The 23,427-nt window shown below is 41.3% G+C and overlaps 2 protein-coding genes across 2 annotated transcripts in view; both read left to right on the top strand.

The window, feature by feature from the left end:
• The window catches only part of LOC145407460 (uncharacterized), a 67,888-nt gene extending 65,961 nt beyond the window's left edge, over window positions 1–1,927 (top strand). The window contains exon 7 of the mRNA XM_080278393.1: window positions 1,553–1,927. Within this exon, the coding sequence (XP_080134519.1) occupies window positions 1,553–1,927 (375 nt within the window). The remainder of the gene's footprint in view (window positions 1–1,552) is intronic.
• Window positions 1,928–2,263: 336 nt separating this feature from the next.
• LOC145407451 (ionotropic receptor 93a-like) overlaps window positions 2,264–23,427 on the top strand; it is a 72,037-nt gene continuing 50,873 nt past the window's right edge. Inside the window, exon 1 of the mRNA XM_080278383.1 lies at window positions 2,264–2,500. Within this exon, the coding sequence (XP_080134509.1) occupies window positions 2,264–2,500 (237 nt within the window). The remainder of the gene's footprint in view (window positions 2,501–23,427) is intronic.

Raw genomic sequence — 23,427 nt, 5'->3', positions numbered from 1 at the left:
CACTCCCGCCACACCACTTTCCCTTTTACCCCTCTGCCACACCACTTTCCCTTTCACCCCTCACTCCCGCCACACCACTTTTGCCTTCCCCAGACAATACAGAAGGACCATACCCGATTTCCCTTCTCGCCACACCTTCTGATCATCGCGGTGAAATTTTCTCCCTCCCCAACCACGAGGTTACATCACGTCCTACACCACCATTCTCGTCCTCGTCCTCGTCCTCGTCCTCATCTGAATCTCTCTCTAGGGGCTGGAGAGAGATCTGTGCATGTGTATGGGGTCCAGGCTGGCCTTCCCTCACCTTGCGGTACATAACATACCGCATTCTCCTCGGCGAAGGGACCTCCTCATCACTGCTGTTTGTTTCCTCCTCAGGCTGCACATAATCCCAGTCCTCCACATCATCATCCATTGGAGAATCACTATCACCTGTGAAGGCATCCAGGGCGGATTAGACCTCTACGCGCCATGTCTGACCTGGGTCACTGCTAACAGGTGAGTGGCCGAGACAAGGGCGCACGCAGGTCACACGGGGTCTGGGAGGCTGCCCGCCTGGTGGCAGTTAGGGGAGGCTTCCCTGGGTGGGTGAATCGAAAATCACGTGCGGATTTTGAAAATTGTGCAAATTATGGACTTTGCAATTGAGGAGCATTTATGTACGTCAACGGGATTGGCAGTGACAAAACGTGTGGACGTTTATTCACGTCAATGGGATGGGGCAGGTTAATAAAGTCATAGCAAAATATGTAATAATTATAGACATTAATATAATCATAGCACAATATGTAACACTAGCACAATATATAATATGCAGGTGGATTTGTTTGGTGCATCAGGCCCAGACTACCAAAAATGTCAAACACATGATGTACATCAGACACATGATGAAAATATCGTTGGGCCCAAACTGTCAACAATGTCAAACACATGATGTAAAGATTGCCTGGCCCAGACTACCAAGAATGTCAAACACATGATACAAACATCTCCTGGCTCAGACTACCAAGAATGTCAAATACATGATGTATGTCAATCACATGATAGCCACAATAACGAACACATGCTATACACTATACACACACACACATATACAAACACGTCAGCCAGCCGGACACCAGACAGTGATTTATACCCAGAAATCAGGTGTACGAGCAAGTAGGAGATGGAGTAGACTAGGAGATAGGCAGTAGAGGAGGAAGTTGGCAGCCAGTAAGAGATTAAGCTGTCATTCTGACAGTCAGTGGGTCACGTCACTCTGTCCCTCCCAAAAGTGCAGCGGTAGGCAGTGAACAATATATCTGTGTCAAAATAAAACCCCTTAACACCAGCGTGTCTCTACCTCACCTCAACTTACGATACAAAATAGACAGGGGGGAAGGAGTTGATACAGAGAAAGACCTACCTCATGACTAGAGAGATAAAACCTTAGCAATGGATGTAATGCTAGACTGAAAGGCCGTGCAATATGCATAACTTTCATTCCATTCTCATACTTAACCATAGATAACCTGGATAATATAGTCATAAGCAAACGTATTTCCGATTACAGGAAGTACACTTGGCCCTGGGTCCACATGCATTTGGCTGGTCAAGATATAAGTGGATGGATTTCTCACGATACTTGTTGCAAGTTGAATACAAAATTTTTGCTGCCCGTGGTCGTCCTGAGGTTGACCCGTGGGGCTTCTTTCTTCCTCTGTCGCCACTGGTGTGGGCTTCCGTGATGATGACGCTATTGGTGGTGATCACTATCATGCTGCTCCTGCCAGCCTGCCTTCCCACTAGCACACAACACACAGTCAGGCGGGACACGAATATCTTTAACTGTGTTCGGGTTCTTCTCCAGGAAGGTAACCTTCATAATAACTGTAAACAGAAAAAATTTTTGATGGAAGAATTTGTTGGACACAAGATCCCAAAATAAATGTGTCGTCAGGGAACTTACTATTACCTAATTTTGTCCGAATATTATTTAATACAGTACTAACAAAGCACAACCAAAGGTTTAACTGAAGCAGTGCTCATTGCGAACTCATGGCATTTTTCATTTCTTCATCAAATTAAAAAAAATATATTTCTCAAATTTTACAGATAAGGCTAATAATAATCCTTTTGCACATCTGGGTTACTCAAATAATCAAGTCATAGTGATATTTCTATTCTAGATTATCACTGATAAGATCAGGCAGATCCCTGTAGGTATTTTGCTCAGTAGTAAGATATGCTAACACAACTCCTCTCATCTCTGCATGCAGTGAAAATGTTTTGTGTCCAAACAGACATCCAAACAACGACAGGCTGGTGGTGGTGGGAACGAGTGGCGCTGGGGGTGTGGATGCTGATGATATTGGTGCTGACACAGAGCTACACTGGCAACCTTATGTCCCTCCTGGCAGTCAGACACAACAGAATTCCTTATGAAGACATGAGAGATGTACTTGACTCTGGCGTTGGGATAATTCTTTGGCAATATAATGTGAATACACCGTATTTCCGGGTAAGCATTATAATTAAAGCCCCTTTCTGAAAAGTGCCCTTATTCATCGGAGCTAACGTTAATACCACCAAATATTAGAGCATGTGCTCTGCAATAAGTTACAAGTTTGTTAGATGTATTTACCTATATATTTTTTTCTTTATTCAAATTTCATCAGTCTAGGAGAATATAAAAAGGTAAACAAATACCTGAAAAATATATGTATTAATTTCTGTATTTTCTTTTAACTGTTCAGTACACTACATGGCCATTACAAATCACACTATATAATATAAGGTGGTGACTAAATAGTCTCTAGCCACGTATTACCCTGCGAGGGGGGATGGGGAGCATCAGTACCAAACATCAGGTCCTTTCCAGGTGACGCCTAAATTATATGTCCTTGACCTTTCCTGGTAGTCTCACTGTTCATTTTTGCAACATTCGCCGCCTTTCCTCCGAATTCCTCACTCCTGGACACTACCTCTCCTTCTCTAAACCTCATCTTTCCTTTCCCAACGGCAAAACAACCATCTTGGGCTTGTGATAGGAGACCAGTGGATCCTCCCTAATTTATAAGCTCTTTTCATAGCCAAGGCTGTTGTTGTGAGTACTTATATACTCAGAAATCTAACTTCATCTAATGTTCATGAACTTGAGTCTTCTGAGTTCTTGAAATTTTTTATTTGGTCATTCTTCCAGTCTCATACTAAATATTATAGTCATGTTATCTTAAGCGCAAATGTGACTAACTGTACAAAATTTTTGGTTATTTTACACCTAAAGAGGAACGGATTGTTTTCACTTCTCATTTGTCTTAAATTACAATTTCAGACTATCCCAGTATTCATCACTACCTTTGGCTCTTTAGTTCAGTCGTTGCGCCATCTAGTGAAGAAATAAACATCTTTTCTTAATGACCTGTTGAAGCTTGAACAACACCCTACCTGTTTTACTGACTGTGAGAGAGACTCTGAACATATTGTACCTTTCTCATACAACTAGTTCTTCTGATTATAGTCAGTCTTAATCTCCATGGTGCTCCTCCAGTCAGATTCTCATTTCAGTAATCTGTACTACCGTTCTAAGGCCTGTGAAACCTCCCAAGAATCAGTGATGTCAGTAGCATTTTAGTGCTACTAATTGGGTAGCCTTGATGAAATATTTCCTTGCTAGGCCATGGATGGATTATTGCTTCCTTGGTTAAGAGCCCCCCAAGTGTACATCGTGCATTAAAAAGTTATTACGTAGACCAGAGAATCCAGCTTCATTTCCTTACCTCTTAATGGATTTTAAAAATGACTTTTGTATTGTAGGACTACATAATAGATAGATAGATAAATAGATAGATAGAAGCAGGAAGTCAGTTGATGAGAAGGTGTTGTATCTGCGAGAATCGAGCAGTGCTAAACATGCTTACACACTCTTAACACTGAGGAAAGCTGACGACAGTGGCCAGTAAGGAGATGATGCAGTTAGCTGTCAGCAGTCCTCTCGTGAACAAAGATCTGGTAACCATGCACACACATATACACACATACTCACACACAGGCTCCTCAAGCTTTCCATCCACGAGGAACACACGTGACACACCCCTGCTACACCAGATTTTAGGAAAGAGAGAGTAGGAGACAAGCGACCCTAGAGACAGGTCACGGAAGAAGGGCTTAGCGATTTGAGAGAGAGAGACAGATAGCGAGACAGGGAGGTAGCTACCCGGGACTTATATTCGTTCCGTGTGAGAGACTTGTTAATATTTCCAAGACAAATAAAAATAGTCCCATACTATTCTTTACCTCTCCTGTCACTACATGACATTTGTTGGGGAAGCTACTACAAGATATAAAAGCCGCTCGACCACAAGTCTAAAATATACTTCTCTACAAGTAACTACAAAGTTTTATGACAGTATTAATTATGGTTTTCTAATGCTGTCCTTAATCAGGTCGTGGCTTTCAAGAGGTATCGGGATCAGTATACCCCAGAATCTAGTAAGGTATGAATTTCTTGCCAGAAATACTTCAACTCTGTTTTCCATCCTTCCGGAGATACTTAAATCCAAGTGCTCATAAGTCTTTGGCTACGATTCTTCCCACTTCACCTGGCACACTGCCACAAACCTCTAGAATAGATTTAGGCCTACTGCGTCGTCTTTCCCTCTTCTTTGCAGATCTAATGGACCTGTAAATATTTGTCCTGCTGACAAGGATGAAATCTTTGCCAGAACATCCTCCTACCAGTCCACGTTTGATGATTAAGATGCTATCCCCCCATTTCTCCCTCCTCCTCTTTTGACTTCCTCAAGCCTGTCAGAAAAATATATTCCAAGGAGGAACACTTTCTGTCCTCATGGTCATCAGTACTGTAAAGTTGTGTGAACCTGCTGAAGTTCCTCCCGTTGTTCTCAAAAACTGTCCTTCTGTGCTGAAACTCTTGGTCTGTCGCCTTGCTCCTTTTCCCTTCCTGCTGGAAATATGTTTTCATTCAGCCTCTGCCGAGAAAGGGATACCACTCCTAGCTCTCTAACTATTGCCATTTTCTCCAACCCGATCATTGCTGCATCTTTTAACAGGGAACGTAACTCTCTTGCTTTGCCAAGATGACATCGATTTTTCAGTTTTTATATTTTGATACGGTTTGTCGGGAATTGTGGGATCGAGTCAGAGGCTGCTGAAATTGAGAACAGATAACCATATATATATATATATATATATATATATATATATATATATATATATATATATATATATATATATATATGGGTTATTATAATTTTGTTGTTGTCGTCGCATGACACACATATGGGGGAGACTTTATATTCGGAAAACATGACAGCAGCTGTTTATATTTGCTTAAACGTGCTGAAAATCACGCATGCTTGAGGAGCAATGTATGAAAGAATGATAGTATTTCGGTGGAAGTTTTCTTTATAGTCTATGTTTTTTTCTTATATTTCAGAATTTTACTGATGTTATGGAAGTCTTCAGCTCTTAGAATGCCAATAATATTCCTCTTAGTACCAACTCTTTGGCAATCAATGTAAAAGAAAATTAATGAAGAAGAAAATTCCATAGAGGAAAATTATATATATATTAACAGAAGGTGCGATATTTTCGTATATGTCAGCACATAATGAATGCAGAAAAAATCATGCCACAGTTCCATGTCATTGTGTAGTGGAATGGTAGGAGTCTGGGTGTATACCACAGAACCAATATGAGATGCAAAATAGGAAAAAAAAAAATCTAGAATTTAGCATGCACACTCTGGTGGTTCCTAGTCATCTAATTTCACTAGCAATCTGAAATCAGCTGAGCTTATGGCCTCGACTGACGCCTTCAGCAATGAAAGCATCACTTTGTTGTAATGCTTCTGTCTTGAAACGTATCGTCATCAGGAATAATTTGAAACACACGATTACCTTGCGTGATCGTATTTCTGACGGTCATTGTGACTTCTGCTAGGGATGCTTCATTGGCGATCTTCTTTCTTTCCCTTTTTTATCTTTTTTCATTCATCTTTTGTGACTTCGGTTAAAACTTTGTCACTGCACTTTGCACCTAAAAAACTTTCGACTAAGCCTGGCACAAATTTTGTGTTTTCAAATTGACCTCTTATGGTTCTTATTCTGTCTGTGCCTTCTTCTGTAGTTCCTGTTGTAGACACCGACTTTTCATTCAAACTGCCAGTTGTGGCGGTCCTCAAGGTTCTGTCCGGTCACTAAATCTCTTTTATTATGTTGTTCGATTATATGAGTTGCACAACTAGCAATATCCATTCATATGGTGATAATCCTACCTTTCACATTTCCACCCTCCTCTCACAGCCTCCAACATTGCAGTTACCAAAGTAATTCCAGGATAAGGCTGTATACCTTCTTGATTTTAACGTATACGAAAATGAATTCCTAAATCATTCGATCTGCTAAAATTTTCTACTGAAATATCCTTAAATATTCACCGCTACACAACTCAATACATTGTAATTACTCAATATCTGGGGATCCTTTTTTTCGGGCCCTATTCAGGCAGTATCTCATTTCCTTCCAAGTATAATCCGCTTCAAGGGATTAGGTATGCTAAGCTGACTCTGCTTTTTCTTTACCCCTGTACAGGTGTTGGATTTGTGCAGGGATATTATTCTGCCCTATGTTGAGTACAACTCGTGTATGAGGGGACTCTCCTTACACCTCTTCTAAACAAGATGGAGTCAAAAGCTTTTGCCCATATCGGGGTCGAGGGTGTATATTGTTCACTCAGTATTTAGTAACTGGCCATTCTTGCCTTACATGTTTCGACGGATTTGGTACTCGTACTTTTCCCTACCTCGTCTCAAATTTGGACAAAGTCAAGTTAGAGATGTAAGGGATGATGTCTAAAACCTTTGTCTTTCATTGAAGGACAGTCTTGACATGAGAATATCTTAATGTAAGGAGAAAAACTAAACTCTTCCGTGTGAGTAATAGTATTTGAAATGCAAATCATGGCTGCCACTTCTAGGTGTGACATACAAGGCTCTACTCTGTGCTTAAATTTCACAGTGCCTTGTTGGCATGACACTCATTTTGCGTTTCTCCATAATCCTTTCTCTTCTGCTAGTAATAAAATAAAACTTTACTATATGATATGGTAATGGAAAACATATCAGACAACGATCAGTCGTATATAGAATATGGGGGACAGGGACGTAGTGATTGAATAAGCAAAAAATATGCTCATGTATCAGAAGAAGATCGCATAGTGGGGTATTTTTGCAGCTGCTGTCTTAATCTGATTGAATGTTTCTGAATATATACAAATACGTTGGCGCATGGTTGTGGGCATGAAGCTCCCGCCATGTAGAAAACCTACTGTGCCATCAACTATTTCAGATATTGAGAGAGAGAGAGAGAGAGAGAGAGAGAGAGAGAGAGAGAGAGAGAGAGAGAGATAGGATTACACAGGAGAAAGAAGTAACAGGAGGGTTGTTCGTCGTTATCTGTTGGAAAAAATCTAATTCTACTAAGATTTGACCAACGTGTAAGAAAAAGGGATAGAAACGAGGTAGGGTTTCCTCCACCGACCACACCATCCGGTTAGATTGGCAGTAAAAAAGAAACAAATGCATGCCTGTTAGAAAAAACAAGCATGGAAATTTTTATAGGAGAGGCCGAAGAGGAACAACTATGCATTATGTAATCTTTGTTCCAGAGATCTGTAAAAGAAAAGAAAACACAATGTTCCCGTTATTAGGCAAGCGTCTCACAGCCGTCAGCATACACGTCAACCTGGAAATAAACAACAGTAAGTTAGTTATTGCCCATAGTCTCAAAATGTTTGTCTCGCCGAATTTTAAAAGTACCAACACTAACTGCTAACTACCGTTGGTGGCAGCCTACCCGAATATCAAAGCAATTTTTCCCTGTGTTAGTGCTGCATCTTTTATTTTTGAGTTTCGTTCCATTCACAGTATCATTTTGTGTTTCAAACAAATTATCGTTTCTAACATCGTAAATTTTAATAAGAATTTTAATTACTTGTATTATATCTCCTCTGAGTCGTACCGTTTTTAGGGAAAATACATTTAGTTTCTTTAGACAAGTGTTCATAGGATAAATTTTGCAAGGATGACATCATTTTCTTGTAGCTCTACTGTACTTTCTCGAGCCTGTCTTTGTCCGTAATAAGATTCGAGGACCACTGCTGCACACGGTATTCTAGGTGCGGTCTAACTAATGACGCATAAAAAGTAATAGACGATGAAAGTTCCTTGCGATGACGTCAGATACTTTGTTCGTCTTGCTACTGGCTACTATATACTGTTCTGATTTTTTAGGTCGTTAATGGCAATAACTCCTAAATCCTTCTCGTCCTTTACTTTCGTCAGTTGGGTACTGAACATAAGATATTAATATTTATTGATTTTGTCGCCAAAGTGGATTACCTTATATTTACATTAAATCTGATCTCCCAATTTTCACTCGACATCATTAACTTATCCGGGTCGTTTGCATTGATTCACAATCTGCTTTCGTAATCCCTTTGCCTCCAGTCTTCATGTCATCTGCAAATTTTGATATCTTAGAAACGAGTCCATTTTCTAGACAAATGATATAAACAGTGAAAAGAATTGGTCCTAGAACTGACCCTTGACGAGCTTCACTTGTTACTTCTAGCCAGCTTGATGACTGGCCATTTATTACTAAACTGCTTGAGACTGGTTAGCAATCTGCAATCACGAATGTAAAGTAATGTTAGAGGGGCCGTGTTTTTTTTTTTTTTTTTTTTTTCTAGGAGCCTTAGATGGGGAATCTTATCAAATGTTTTCTGGAAATCTAGCCTTATAACATCCCACGGTATTTCTGCATTCTAGTTGTCGTATATGGTTGCAAAAAAATCATATTTGTAGAACAAGATTTGTTGTTACGAAACCCGTCCTGATTAACTGTTAGAAGGTTATGCTTGTTAAGGAACAATTTTTTTTTTTTTCATAAAAACATTTGCATAGTACTGACGTTAGGCCTATTGGGCGGTAATTTGTGGCACGTTTTTAATGCCTTTTTAAAAGATAGGTGATATATTAGCAGGCTTCTATTGATTAAATCTGATTGCGGCCTCTTCATATAGTTAATGATTTATAGAAAGTTTTATGTATAAGAAAGGATATCTGTCTGTAGTATTCACACAGAATGCGAGGAGATATCTCGTCTGAGTCAGAAGATATATTTGGGTCTATTTTTTGTAGTTTAACACATCATGTCCTGTCACTTCGTTGACTGATTACTCATCTTCTTGTCCTGAGATAACCGTGTGAGGGAAGGAATGTTTATCGATTATCTCTTCTGAGAACGCTGTGAATGAAGTTGTCAGTATTCATTGCAATTGTTTGATTATCATAGACGAGATCGCCTTTTGAACTGAGCAGAGGGCCTATGATGTGTTTTTACATTTTTCCTACTCATCACGTAATAAAAAAATAGTTTAAGGTTTGACCTTCCTTTCCGAGAAATTTCGCTTTGTTTTTTCAATTATTTTTGTACACTGCCCTTGTAATTTAAGATACAGCGTACCGTGAATGGGATTTCCTGAATGTTTAAATTTTGCAATGCTCCTCTCTTGCGAGCAATCAGTTTTTCAGTATTCTTCACCATCCAGGCCTGTTTATTAGGGTGATTTATTCTTTGGGAAAATCTTGGTGTATTATTTTCGTTCGACAGACAGCAATCTATTAGCAGATATTTCCACATTTCTCTGACGTTTTCCACCTCTAGTAACTTAATACAGTCCGTGCTGGAAATTTCGTTTCTGAAATCGATTTTTTTTTTTTACTTTAGCAACTAAGAAGCTTTTTGTGATGGTCTCACAGCTTACGTTAGTTCGAAGTTCAATGATATTATGATCACTGTTGCCAAATTTTTCATTAACATCACGTACATTTATTAGCTCACTGTCTACTGCTAGGGCAAGGTTGAGTTTATTATTGCCACACAATGGTGTATTCCCTGCCTGGCGTAAAAATGCATTGACTATCAATTCTAACAATCTGTTCCCTTCTTTGTCTGCACACGAATATTTCTAATTAATATTCGGATTATTAAAGTCCCCCAAATTATGCAGTCCTTGAATTCTATGACTGATTTAATTTCTTTATATACTAACTTATTGTTGAGAAGCGGGATATGCAAGTTAGGTAGTGCTGGTGAATTCCGGATGATTCTCGTAGTTCGGTTACGTGTCAGAGTTGCCAGTTAGACTGCTGTTTGTGAGCGGAGGTATTGTGAAATCTGGACATTAATTTTTGTGTTCATTGTATCTAGAATGTTTTATTTACCTGACTGTATGTTAAATACTGTAATTTTATCTCAGTTTGTCATCATCGTCATCACCTGGACCCCCCTTCCCACCTTAGGGCAGGGTGGGCAGTAGCAACGTCCAGACCACCCAAATTTGCCCAATCCAATGGGCCATGCTTCCATTCATTCACCATTCAAGCCCCGGATCCTGGCTTTATCTGATACGCCCAAAACATTCACCACGTACTGTACTTTCACATAAAACGTATCCGATATAGTCGGTCCGGAGGCTGTCACGATAAAAAGGTGTGCCAAATCACTGATCACGCACTTCTCCTCACAATATTCATCAAGTCAGCTCGATCCCTTGTCAGTTCCCTGGCCTCACCGACTTCCAAACTTCTCTTCCTCTCATACTCATCCACCATATCCCTCCTCCTTCTCCTTGGCCTATTTCGCCTCCTCCATCCTTCAAATTCTCTCAGATATACTTTTTTCACCATTCTATTGTTATCCATTCTTTCCACATGACCATAACATATCAGTACACGTACTTCGATTCTGATGTTCACAGACTTCCTCACTCCACATCTTTCACGAATCACATTATTTCGTATCCTGTCTACTCTTTGTACTCCACATACACTCCTCAGCAATCCCATCTCCACTCTTGACTCTTCATTTTCATGCCACACCATAGTCTCACATCCATATGTTAAAATTGGCACTGACACTCCTTCATGTAAGCCACGTGCAGCTACAACACTCAAGCCTGTGTTCCTTATCGGGACATTCATTGCACAAGTTACTTTCCTTCCTTGCGCCAGTCTACTTTCCACTTCTTTTGCACATTTTCCTCTCTTTTCTATCACTGTACCTAGGTATTTGAATTCTCTCACCAATTCCAGACTCTTTCCATTCACTGTAACATCACTGGGAGTCACCTTATCACTCAATAACCATCACTTTATTCATTCCTACATTTATTCTTAAGGCACGTGCACAGACATCAGCAAAACTCTTTATTAGTCTACCAAGCTCTTGTCTGGTATTTGCAAGTAGTACTGTGTCATCAGCATACAGCAAATCTGAGATATTCCATCCACCACCTTTCATTACTAACGCCATCCCCTGTGACTCTTTGGTCTTGTAATATGTAAGTCTTGAGTTTTGGTTAAAGTTATTATTCTAATCGAAGAGCAGGAGGAGTTAAAGATGAATACAGGGAGTTGATCTTGATTTATAATCTTCAAAGAAAGTCTAAGTTGAGTAGCGTATGTATTACACGGACTTAATTTACTGAGTCTCGTCGGACCCCTCTTGTTATTTGCTCTCTCCACTACCCGTCGGTTCTATGGCTAGCTCCTTTCTGATCTCTGATTCCTACCTTCTCGTTTAGCAGGGGTCGTGTCACGTGGGCTATACTGTTGTCGAAGCTTCTAGAACACCTTATGTCTATGTGTATGTACTGCTTCGAGTGAACGTCAAGCATTCCTTCACTTAAGGGTTGCAAGCCCGTTTCCCTTTGCTCGATTCTCGCTGACACACTTCCTATCTCACCCCCTGGCTTGGTGCTTCTATCTATCTATCTTTCTATCTATCTCTCTATCTATGAGTTGTATTATTTGTATTATTATAATATGGAGTTCTGACATCACTCGGTGACGCCAGCTGGCGGTCCTCTGACAGCAGTCATCATTGACATACTCTAATCTATTAATACATAACACTGATTATAATATTGCATAGATATAATATCCACATTAATATTGCAATGATCCAGTAATATTACTTTTTAACCCCTACACCGCGGGCTTGTTTACCAATTACTTGCGTGTCCCGCGGGGTTATTTGGGCTCCAACAGACTCTCAAAAAATATTTGCTAAAAATCAGTTATTAGTCCTAGAATAATAAAATTATATATGCTTATAGCACATACCTTCAGCTTTCTCCTGCAATGATTGTTGAGCCTTCGTCTGTTTCCGTAGGACTTGTGGAGACCTCTGAAGTAGGGTAACTAAGTCTCCACTTTACACTTCCCGACAACCCGTTATATGATTACCACAGCCAGATACAAACACTATAAACACTATTCTACCATTTTCAAGTAGTTTGAGATCCATACTAAAAAAAAAACAGTGTGAAAGCAATGGAAATTACGAGCGCGTCTGATCGCCGCACTTGCGCTAGTTCGCTCTAGGCACTCTGTCATTTATTATTCATAAAACCCCTCACACTTTATATTTCTATTTCTATATCACACTTATATATATCTGGAGTCTTTCTCCATAAGTTTCCTTCAGTCGTATTATTTTATTGTCACTGAAGTCATTCTATTTTTCAGTCAGTAAAATACGTAGAGAGCCACGGATTCACTCTCACTGTTATAACATAAATTATTTGTACTCATATTCTTATATTACTAATTACTTACATTACTATTTACATTTTCTATTCTATTTTCAATATTTACCCTTCTATTTTACTTACAATATGTTATTCACTGTCACTTTCAGTAAGATGAAACTATAATACACTGTTCAATCATATGAACTGAACATCCATTGCTTTCACCTGCTATTTACACATTATTTACACATTATTTCCAAATAATTCTGCTTCCACACTTGCACTGTTAGAACTGCTTCTGGCTGTGATAATTGAAGAAGCAGGTTACACAGAGGGGAACCTGACATTCAGCGCACTGCCAAGAGGTGCGTTTATGCTCAGGTGTGCGGCGTGTGGTATGCGCACATACCTGACACCTGCGAATCGCAGCCTTCCTTTTCCCTGTGGCAGGCATTAGCACAAGTCTGTGCCGATCCATATACGCCCTCTGCTCAAGTCGGTCGGGAAGTGTAACTGGATGGCGCCTTGGAGTTGCTGCTTGCACCTTACCATATTTTTCCAGCAGCTGCTGGACACAAGTCCTGGCGAACAACCTCAGGGAGAAGGACTTGGGTGGCTTTACCTTCATCTTGTACAGGATGAAGGCGTTCAGCATCATCATATCTATGAGATGCAGAAAAACTTTCCTGTACCACCTAGTATTCTTCCTGAGGCAGTCGATCTCACCAATCATCATGTCGGACTTGTCCACCAGCCGCATGTTTATATTATAGTCCAACACAGCATCAGGTTTCATCACAGGTTCGCCTGTCCTACGGTCGACCTTCCCACTGTCTCTCATCTCCCCCTTATGTACGGTGGTGAGCATGTGCACGACTCTCTTGTCATGCCACCGTATTGCCAGCATCTTCTCAGACTTGCATAGGTGCACGTCTCCTCGCTGCGAGTTTCCCGCCTCTGGGAATTTGGGGAAGTTGACACGATTATTTTTCACACTGCCGCAGGAGCCAATGCCGTGCTCAGAAAGGTATTTGGCAAGTTTCGGTGCTGTATAGTAGTTGTCTGTATACAGCACATGATTCCCACCAAAATACTTTTCTAGGAGCACTTTCAATACACAGCCTGAGAAGCCAAGGGGGTGTGTTTTATCGAGATCGACAGTGCTGGCTGAATATATGACGAAGTCAAGGATGTACCCCATCTTACAGTCGCACAGTACAAAGAACTTAATTCCAAAGCGATGGCGTTTGCTTGGAATGTACTGGACAAACCGAAGACGTCCTCTGAACAGAACCAAGGACTCATCAATGACAACCTTCTGAAATGGGTGGAAGAATGACATGAACTTATCCTTCATTCTGTTCAGAATCTCCCGGATCTTCCAGAGTGGGTCGGTTTGGGAAGGTACATCATTATCAGCAAAGTGCAGGTTTCCCATGATGTTCCGGAAGCGATCTCTGGCCATGTACTTGTTGAAGGTCGGTGAGGGTAGTAAGGGGTCCATGGACCAGTATTCTTCCAACTCATGCTTCTTGGAGTGTGGCATAAGAAGCATGAGGGCAAAGAACACATACAGCTCCTGCACTCCCAGCATGGTCCACTGTTGCATCTTGGCTGCACCTGTACCACTAGCAGCACGTTGTGATTCGAACCTGTTGGTCTCATCACATATGTGCTGCATGACTTCGTCATCTAGGAAGGCCAAAAGGTAGTCGACACACTCAGCATTTTCGTCCATAGTGAAGGCAGGCTGAACTCCTGACAAGCTCTCATCGAAAACCAGGTTTTCGGGGACAAAATCTGACCCTTCCGTCCACGCGAAGGCGTCCAGGATTCCCTGGCGTGGCGGTGGAGGGATGGTGGTGGTGGTGGAGGTTGGCTGAGAGGGAGGCTTATCTCGGTCAAGGTCACTCGCACTGACCCTAGGTTGCCGTACAGCACTAGCAGCCCTTACCCTACTAGCTACACTACTTCTCACTCTCTTAGATCTACCTCTACCTCTACGGCCGGCCTTCACTGTTGATGCTGGTGGTGACTCCGACGACGAAGACTCCGGAGATAACTCAGCCGACGATGATGACGAGATGAGTAAAGCGGGGCTTGGGGAACGGGGAGGTGAATGCTCTCGTGACTCATGGCGGGCTGGGTCACGTGGGGGCATTGTTCTGGGGCTAACACGCCGCCTTTTCACTCCCTTCCCAAATTCTTTTCCTTCCTGCACTAAAGGCTCCTTTCCCTTGGAGCTAGACACAGATTCACTGGTAGGAGCACTTGTTGTCGCTGTTTCTGGCGCGATAACTTCACCCGGCTCATCACATGATTCACCGGAATCGTCAAAATTGCTGTCCATTATTATCATCGACAATTCAGCAAGTTCTCGTGCCACTGCAGAGTCACTGAGGCCTTTCCTGCTTGCCTCAACACTTTTCTTGGGGGTAGAGGTCACGGGGCCCTTTGCAATGGGCGCAGAAGCGGCAGGAATGGCGAGGCGCGAGTGCGACATGTTGTCTCTGCAGTGGAGGACAAGGAACTAAATGCCGCGGCTTATCTGAGAAGGGAAGGGTTGACAATGACACTTTAGGCTGACTGCTGCTAACTTACAGGCTAATTTTTTATAGGTAGAAAATCTCGGCAATAAATAAAGAAATAGGTAGTTCCAGGTGAATGTAAATGTCAATTAGGATTCTCCCTTCCTTTCTGATATATATTTTTATTACAGACATCGATTACAAGGCATAAATCAAAGGGGAAATTACCGTGGTAATGTAGCGAATGAATGCACGTGAGGTTTTGTCAGGTGATAATTAGGCAATTTCTGGAGTATAACACTATCACTTACCTGTTTTTTTTTTGGTATATATTATTGGGTAAAAATATTGGGCATAGGGCTTATTTCAATGGATGAAATCTGTGGAAAAAGAAGGGGGAAATTTCCATAGCGCAGCGCAGCGTGGGAGGTGAGAGGAGAGGGTAATGGAGGGCAGGTAGGGAGGGGAGTCACGAAGGGGGTAAATTATCTGAGAAGGGAAGGGTTGACAATGACACTTTAGGCTTACTGCTGCTAACTTACATGCTAATTTTTTATAGGTAGAAAATCTCGGCAATAAATAAAGAAATAGGTAGTTCCAGGTGAATGTAAATGTCAATTAGGATTCTCCCTTCCTTTCTGATATATATTTTTATTACAGACATCGATTACAAGGCATAAATCAAAGGGGAAATTACCGTGGTAATGTAGCGAATGAATGCACGTGAGGTGTTGTCAGGTGATAATTAGGCAATTTCTGGAGTATAACACTATCACTTACCTTTTTTTTTTTTTTTGGTATATATTACTGGGTAAAAATATAGGGCATAGGGCTTATTTCAAGGGATGAAATCTGTGGAAAGAGAAGGGGGAAATTTCCGTAGCGCAGCGCGGTGTGGGAGGTGAGAGGAGAGGGTAATGGAGGGCAGGTAGGGAGGGGAGTCAGGAAGGGGGTAAAATAGCTAAAATGTCAACAATGGATGGGAGTACAGATGAGATTTGGAGTGCTGACTAGTGTTGGACATTGGCAGTACTAATAGATGATACAAGCCACCACTTGAGAGCCCGGGATAATTCAAAATAACACAGAATCACAAAAGTGACGCCCTGCGGTATGATCCATTGTAGCCGAGCGTCACGAAAGTGACGCCCCGCGGTTAAGGGGTTAAACAACTTGTATACATAACTGAACAAATGCAATATGGTTAAAATGGTTATTGTATGACATATTGTAAGATGTGTATGTATAACAGTTAAATGCATATATGCAAAAAAAAAAAGGTCAAAGTTAATACTATGGTAAGAGTTATTAATATTTCATATAGAGATAATGATACTAGTATACTTCTATACCATGTGTTATTCATTTTTAAACAATAAAATTAATACTATATACAAACTATGTACATTTCTTTCAGGGGGATTAATTTGAATTAGCACTTTATCCCCATTATATACTGACTCCAAGTTTGCAATTCTTGCATGCATTCTGCGCGTTGTGAACAGCACTACTGCAAATACAATACAGAAGATTATAAAGACAGTAGGTGCTGGGCTATACACATAATAAGGGTTGACCATACTCAAAATCAAATCTTCCCAGGGCTTCATTGTTTCATTGATCAGTTGCATAGTTTCAAACTTAGGTGAAGTCAACTTAATACCTGTGCTCATGTTTAAGTCCATATTAGGTAGTGGGTGGAAATGTTTGTTGATGGTATGTATAATCCTGATGCTGAAGTATGAGATGGTGGTATATCTGGACAGACTGTGTAAACTCATGTGTTATGTGTGAAATAAAAAAACTAAGTGTCCGATGCATTGATGGTGTACAAGCTTATCTGGAGCAAAAGTGAAATTGCAGTGATTTTGAATGTCGTGATTTCTTAGAGTAGCCATTTCACAAGAGACTTTAAGTAGGCTGAAACGTGAAAATATACGCAGGACAAAGGTGAACAGCATGTAAGGATGTACGGCAGTTCAATCATTGCTTCACTGGCGAAAGTGACGGTGTTCCGTCTCTTGGAGACCATGATGAGTTTGGTGTCTGTGTTGTTGATGATGACCAAAGTGTTATTATTCTTAGAAGGGAAGGGGTGTATTTGGTATACTGTGAACAGGTCGTCAGTTATGAATGGTACATGAACTACTACTGATGTTGGTGTTAGTGTTGCTTCTAAATATGGATAATATTGCATGAAATCCCTACTTCGGAACAAGTGCTTCAACTTATGTTTATGTATGCCTTGACTAATTATCTGACGTAGCTCATGAACTAGAAGTAAGTCAATTGTCATCTTGCCATTAACGGCATTCGAAATTCCTTGCATAAGTGCCCTGACACGAACTCTAGTGTTGTCTAATTGGAGTAGAATTGTGTCAATGTGTTCCGTGATGATGGAGACGTGTTGGAAAAGTGTTATGTTCCCTCCCATGGCATTTATTTTATCTACAGTTTGGAGAGCTATGTTTTCCGCATTTTTCAGATTTTTCACGATTGTCTTCATTGCTGAGTTATGTCCGGCGATGAATTTATCTTGGTATGTTAGTACCTGAGCTATTTTATTAAATTTATTGTTTATATCTTGAAGGTCTTCCTTTGTAGCCAATCCAAAGATGTTCCCAAGAATTGCACCTCCTAGGTTGAACAAACCGCGCTTTTGGCGAGTACGTGTATTGTTTTTTCGTGGCGCTCAGTACCCCCATTCCATGAGATGGGATATCTTGGATCATGATGAGCATAGTTGACTAAGCCTGTTCTATCTTCCATTTCGATAACTTCACTATTTCATCCACTTCCTTTGTGTAATGTGCTTGTGAAACATAGCCTCCTATCATGAAGTCCAGGGTCCTTATGGGTCTGGCGATGTTTTCCAGATAAGAAGGTAATTCGTATTAGTAATCCAAACTGATTTCAATACTCATGAAATTTTTTACGATTGGCTATTGGAGAGACAGGCTGACGAATGAGGATATAAAGGAGCGTTGTGGTGTGGATGTGGATGTGATAGGAAGCGTTATGAGGAACATACTGAGGTGGTTTGGCCATATGGAGAGGATGGAGGGTGAAAGACTGACGAAGAGAGTGTATGTGAGTGAGGTGGAGGGGGGAAGAGGGAGGGGGAGGCCGAGGATGAGATGGAGGGATGGGGTGGAAAGGTAGGCTTATATGAGAGAGGGGGGTGTGAGTTGGGAGCAGGGCAGTGAAATGGCGGGGGACAGGGCGACTTGGAGGCGATTTGTTTGTGGCCACCCCAAACGGGATTGAGGCGTCTGGCAATGGATAGATAGATAGATAGATAGACGTCGTGGCCGTTGGAGCTATGAGGCATCCTTGCCGTACTATGTGTTGGGGATCTAAGTGAGCATATCCTCTTGCTATGTAGAGGAAAATCCATAGCATAAGTCCCATCATCGTTACCTACCGACAGAAAAATCTATTAATTTTCTAATATTGTCGTGGTGTGGCCGGTGATAGTGATGATGTGCGTTACGGTTGACTAACGGAGTACAATAAGTTGCTTGTTTTTTCATTTATAGAATGAGTTTAAATCGATATTTAAATCATGGAAATGATGTATTGTAGATTTTATTGGAACAGTTGCACCTATGTTTGATTGTTTGGTATATGACCTTAAATTATGTTTGTAATTATTGTTGTTTCTTGATTGGTTTCATGAGTTATGCTCGGTTGTTCGGTGGTATCCGAGGCTGTATAATTATTGGATAGTTCTCTTGAAACTCGTTTTACATGGTCAATATGAACTTGTTTCTCTTCGCCACTTGATAGTGACCTAATTAAAACTTTGTTTTTATGTTAATTACTCAATATGGGCCCTCAAATTTTGGGGATAATTTATTGTCTCTCGTATGAATGATACCATGGACAATGTCTCCTAAGCTGATAGGCGAGTCTCTTGCCTTTTTATTAAATGCCTCCGTCATTTCTTCCCTGAACATCGTTAATTGTTTTTTAACTTTTGTGTATGTCCTGGAATTCACGCAAACGGAGTTTAGAGTAATCATCGTAGTTGTATATGGGTAGATTTTGACCTTCTAGAATCTCATATGGTAGTATTTTATCTGTCCCATATAAAATGAAATCAAGTGTGTCTCCTATAAATTTATTTATAGATCCATTAATTGAGGCTTCTACTCTGGGAATCCAATCATCCCAGCTTGCATAATTTTCATTGAGAATGTGTCGTAGTACATCTAATACTTTTTTGTTTTGTCTCTCTAGCAACTCATTGGATGCTGGGTGACAGGCTAAAATGTTAACCTTTTTGATATTGTATCTTTTTACATATTTCATTTAAGATATCAGAATTAAATTCTCCTCCATTATCACCTATTAGTACCTTTGGGGTAGTAAAGCGACATATCACATTATCTATTATTGCCTTTGCTACTGTCTCCGCTATTTTATCAAACTGGGGCTAAAATTACATAACGGGAAAAATGATCCGTTGCTACGAATAGGTATTGGTTATTTTTGCATGATAATGGCATCTTGAGTAAATCAACCGCGGCAACGTCCCATGGTTGATGTGGTACAAGGTATTACCTATAGGTGCAGGTGTAATTGGGTTTCCTTTGTGTTTTGCACATGATTCGCATCTTTCTATATGATTATTTATATCTTTTCGTAATGATGGCCAGTAATATAACAACTGGGCTTGTTTGAATGTCCTATCCTTCCCAGGATGTCCTGCATGTGGGCTATCATGTATCGTTCGTAATACTTGGGGTATCATGTCATTAGATACTACCAATTGTGTATTATTTCTTCGGCGTTTTGGTTGTCTTGGGTTGATCTTGTATAAGGCATTATTCATTATTATGAATTGTTCGAGTGGTAAATGTAGTTTGGGTAACTGTATGTCATCTTCACTCTTTAACTTGTATATAACTTTAGACCATGTTGGATCAAGTCATTGTGCTTTAGCGATTTCATCGTGGTTAGGGGTGTCTCCAATGAGATCTAATGCCGCGACATGAATTCATTTTGGGTTCCTAGATAATGCATCGGCTACTGGATTCATTTTGCCTTGTATATAATGAATATGTACATTGTAGTTTTCGACTGTACATTTCCATCTTTCTCTCCTCCCAGAGAGGAGTTTTTCTTTAAACATACCAACTAGCGGTTTATGGTCGGTGAATAAGTATATTTCGTAACCATATACCAAATCTCGAAACTTCTGTAATGCAAAAACCACTGCAAGTGTCTCTAAGTCTGTAGTACAATAAGAAAATGTTCTGGAAAGAGGTGAAGAGAGTAAGACAGGGTGGAAGTGAGGTTAGCAGGGGAGTGAAAGATAAAAATGGCAGATTACTAGTGAAGAAGGGAGAAAAAGTTAGCAGATGGAGAGAACACTTTAAGGAAATGTTGAACATAGAGGATGGAAGTAATGTGAGCATAATTGGGTGGGGAATGGCTGGGAGAAGGAGGGAGGTGAGAAGACAGGAAGAAATCAGTAGGATAGAAGTTATGGAAGCAATGAAGAAAGTTAAATTGGGGAAAGCCCCAGGAATTGATGGAGTGTGTGGTGAAATGCTGAAGCATGGGGGAGAGATAGTAGTACAATGGATGTGGAAGATGTGCGGATTGGCCTGGGAGGAAGGTAGAGTCCTGGAGGATTGGAAGTCAGGTATAATTATTCCCTTGTACAAAGGAAAAGGGGAAAAAGAAGTGTGTGGTAATCATAGGGGCATTTGTCTTCTTAGTATAATAGGAAAAGTGTATGGTAGGATACTTATTGACAGAGTTAGAGAAAGAACAGAGGAATTAGTTGGAGAAGAACAGGGAGGCTTTAGGAAGGGAAGAGGTTGTGTAGATCAGATATTCATTTTTAGATCTTTAATGGAAAAGTTTCTAGAGAAGGGAAAGAAGTTGTATGCGGCTTTCATGGATTTGGAGACAGCATATGACAGGGTGGATAGACAAGGATTGTGGAAAGTATTAAGAATATATGGAGTAGATGGGAAGTTGTTGAATGCTGTGAAGAGTATGTATGATGGTGCTAAGGCTGCATTGCGTGTGGATGGTGAACTAAGTGAATTTTTCTCTTTAAAGGTTGGGTTGAAACAGGGATGTGTAATGTCTCCATGGTTGTTCAATCTGTACATGGATGGGGTAATAAGAGAGGTATAAGGTAGGGTAGTGGATGTTGGGGTGGCCCCTGGTGAGAGAGGGTAGTGTTTGGAAACTCCCTGTACTGTTGTTTGCAGATGATACTGTGTTGTTGAGTGAAGACGAAGGGGAGCTGCAAGGCTTGGTGGATGAGTTTGGGAGAGTGTGTAAGAAACGGAATCTAAAGATGAATGTAGGGAAGAGTAAAGTGATGGTCTTTGAGAGAGGTGAAGTTGGATGGTGAGGAATTGGAAAATGTGAGTACGTTTAAGTACTTGGGTAGTGTGATGAGTAAGGATGGAGGTTTGGAGGATGAAGTGCTTGAAAGGGTACAGCAGGGAAGAAAGGTTGCTGGTTCTTTGAAAGCAGTGATAAGAAAAAGGGAAGTGAGCATGGAAGTGAAAAAGTTACTGCATGACAGTATTGTGATACCAACTCTACTGTATGGAAGTGAAGCTTGGACAATGTTGGAAGGACACAAGTCAGGAGTGAGAGCAGTGGAAATGAGTTATTTAAGAGGAGCCTGTGGAGTCACATGGAGAGACAGGCTGACGAATGAGGATATAAAGGAGTGTTGTGGTGTGGATGTGGATGTGATTGGAAGCGTTATGAGGAATACACTGAGGTGGTTTGGCCATGTGGAGAGGATGGAGGGTGAGAGACTGACAAAGAGAGTGTATGTGAGTGAGGTGGAGGGGGAAAGAGGGAGGGGGAGGCCGAGGATGAGATGGAGGGATGGGGTGGAGAGCTATATGAGAGAGAGGTGTGTGAGTTGGGAGCAGGACAGTGAAATGGCGGGGGACAGGGCGACGTGGAGGCGATTTGTTTGTGGCCACCCCAAACGGGATTGAGGCGTCTGGCAATAGATAGATAGATAGATAGACCTTTTATATGTCTGCTGGCAAATGCAATTGGTTGATTCTGTCCTCTTTTATCTTCTTGAATCAATACAGCCCCTAATCGTTTAACTGATGCATCTGTACAGATAATAAATGGCTTTGTGAAATCCGGATATGCCAAACAAGGTGCATTTGTTACTTTATTTTTAATTTGTTAAATGCTTGTTTTTGTTCTTCTCCCCATTGGAATATAGCATCTTTTTTAAGTAGTTGGAATAGAGGAAAGGCTATATGAGAGAATTGTTGTATGAATGACCTATAGTACCCTGCTAGACCTAAAAATTATCTAACTTCGTCAGTCGTAGTGGGTTCAGGAAAGTCTCTCACTGCCTGTATTTTGTCACTGGTGGTGTGAATACCTCTAGCACTTAATGTGTGACCTAATAATTTTATTTCCTTAAAACAAAATTTGCATTTAGAAAGCTTAATTTTTAACCCACAATGTCCCGTTGACGTACTTCCATGTCCTCACGTTTTGTCACTGCCAATCCCGTTGACGTACTTCAACGTCCTGCAATTGCAAGGTTCATAATTTCCAAAATTTTCAAAATTCACGCGAGATTTTCGATTCGCCCACGTACCCAAGCCTCCCCTACCTGCCGCCAGGCGGGCAGCGTCCCAGACCCCGCGTGACCCGCACTCGCCCTTGTCTTGGTCACTCACCTGTTAGCAGTGACCCATGTCAGACATGGCGCGGAAAGGTCTCTCAGACGACGAAATTGCATCCGCCCTGGAAGCCTTCACTGGAGATAGTGATTCTCCACTTGACGATGATGTGGTGGATCGCGATTACGTCCAGCCAGTGGAAGAAAAAACAAGCAGTGATGAAGAGGTCCCTTCGCCCCGGAAAAAGCGGAATGTGACATACCGTAAGGCAAGGGAAGGCCAGCCTGCTCCCCAACCACGTGCACGGCTATCTCTCCATCCCGAATCTGATGAGGACGAGGATGAGGACGATGAGGATGACGGCGGCTTAGGACGTGATATCGCCTCGTGGTTGGGTAAAGAAAAAATACCCCGAGGATCAGAAGGTGGGGCGAGAAGACATATCAGGTATGGTGCAAGTCTTTTGTCTGGGGAAGTGGAAAGTGGTGTGGTGGGAGTGCGGGGTGAAAGGGAAAGTGGTGTAGCAGGAGCACGGGGTGAAAGGGAAAGTGGTGTGGCGGGAGTGCGGGGTGAAGGGGAAAGTGGTGTGAGGGAGGCAGCACGAGCACGTTGTGCATGTAGGCCTAGGGGAGAGGAGGTGGACCCACTCCCCAGCACGT

This window comes from Coenobita brevimanus, chromosome 8, assembly GCF_032717465.1.
Source record: "Coenobita brevimanus isolate Jiangsu-jjx chromosome 8, ASM3271746v2, whole genome shotgun sequence".
Lineage (NCBI taxonomy): Eukaryota > Metazoa > Arthropoda > Malacostraca > Decapoda > Coenobitidae > Coenobita > Coenobita brevimanus.
Note: the sequence above shows the minus strand (reverse complement) of the source record. Positions and strands in the feature narration are given on the sequence as shown.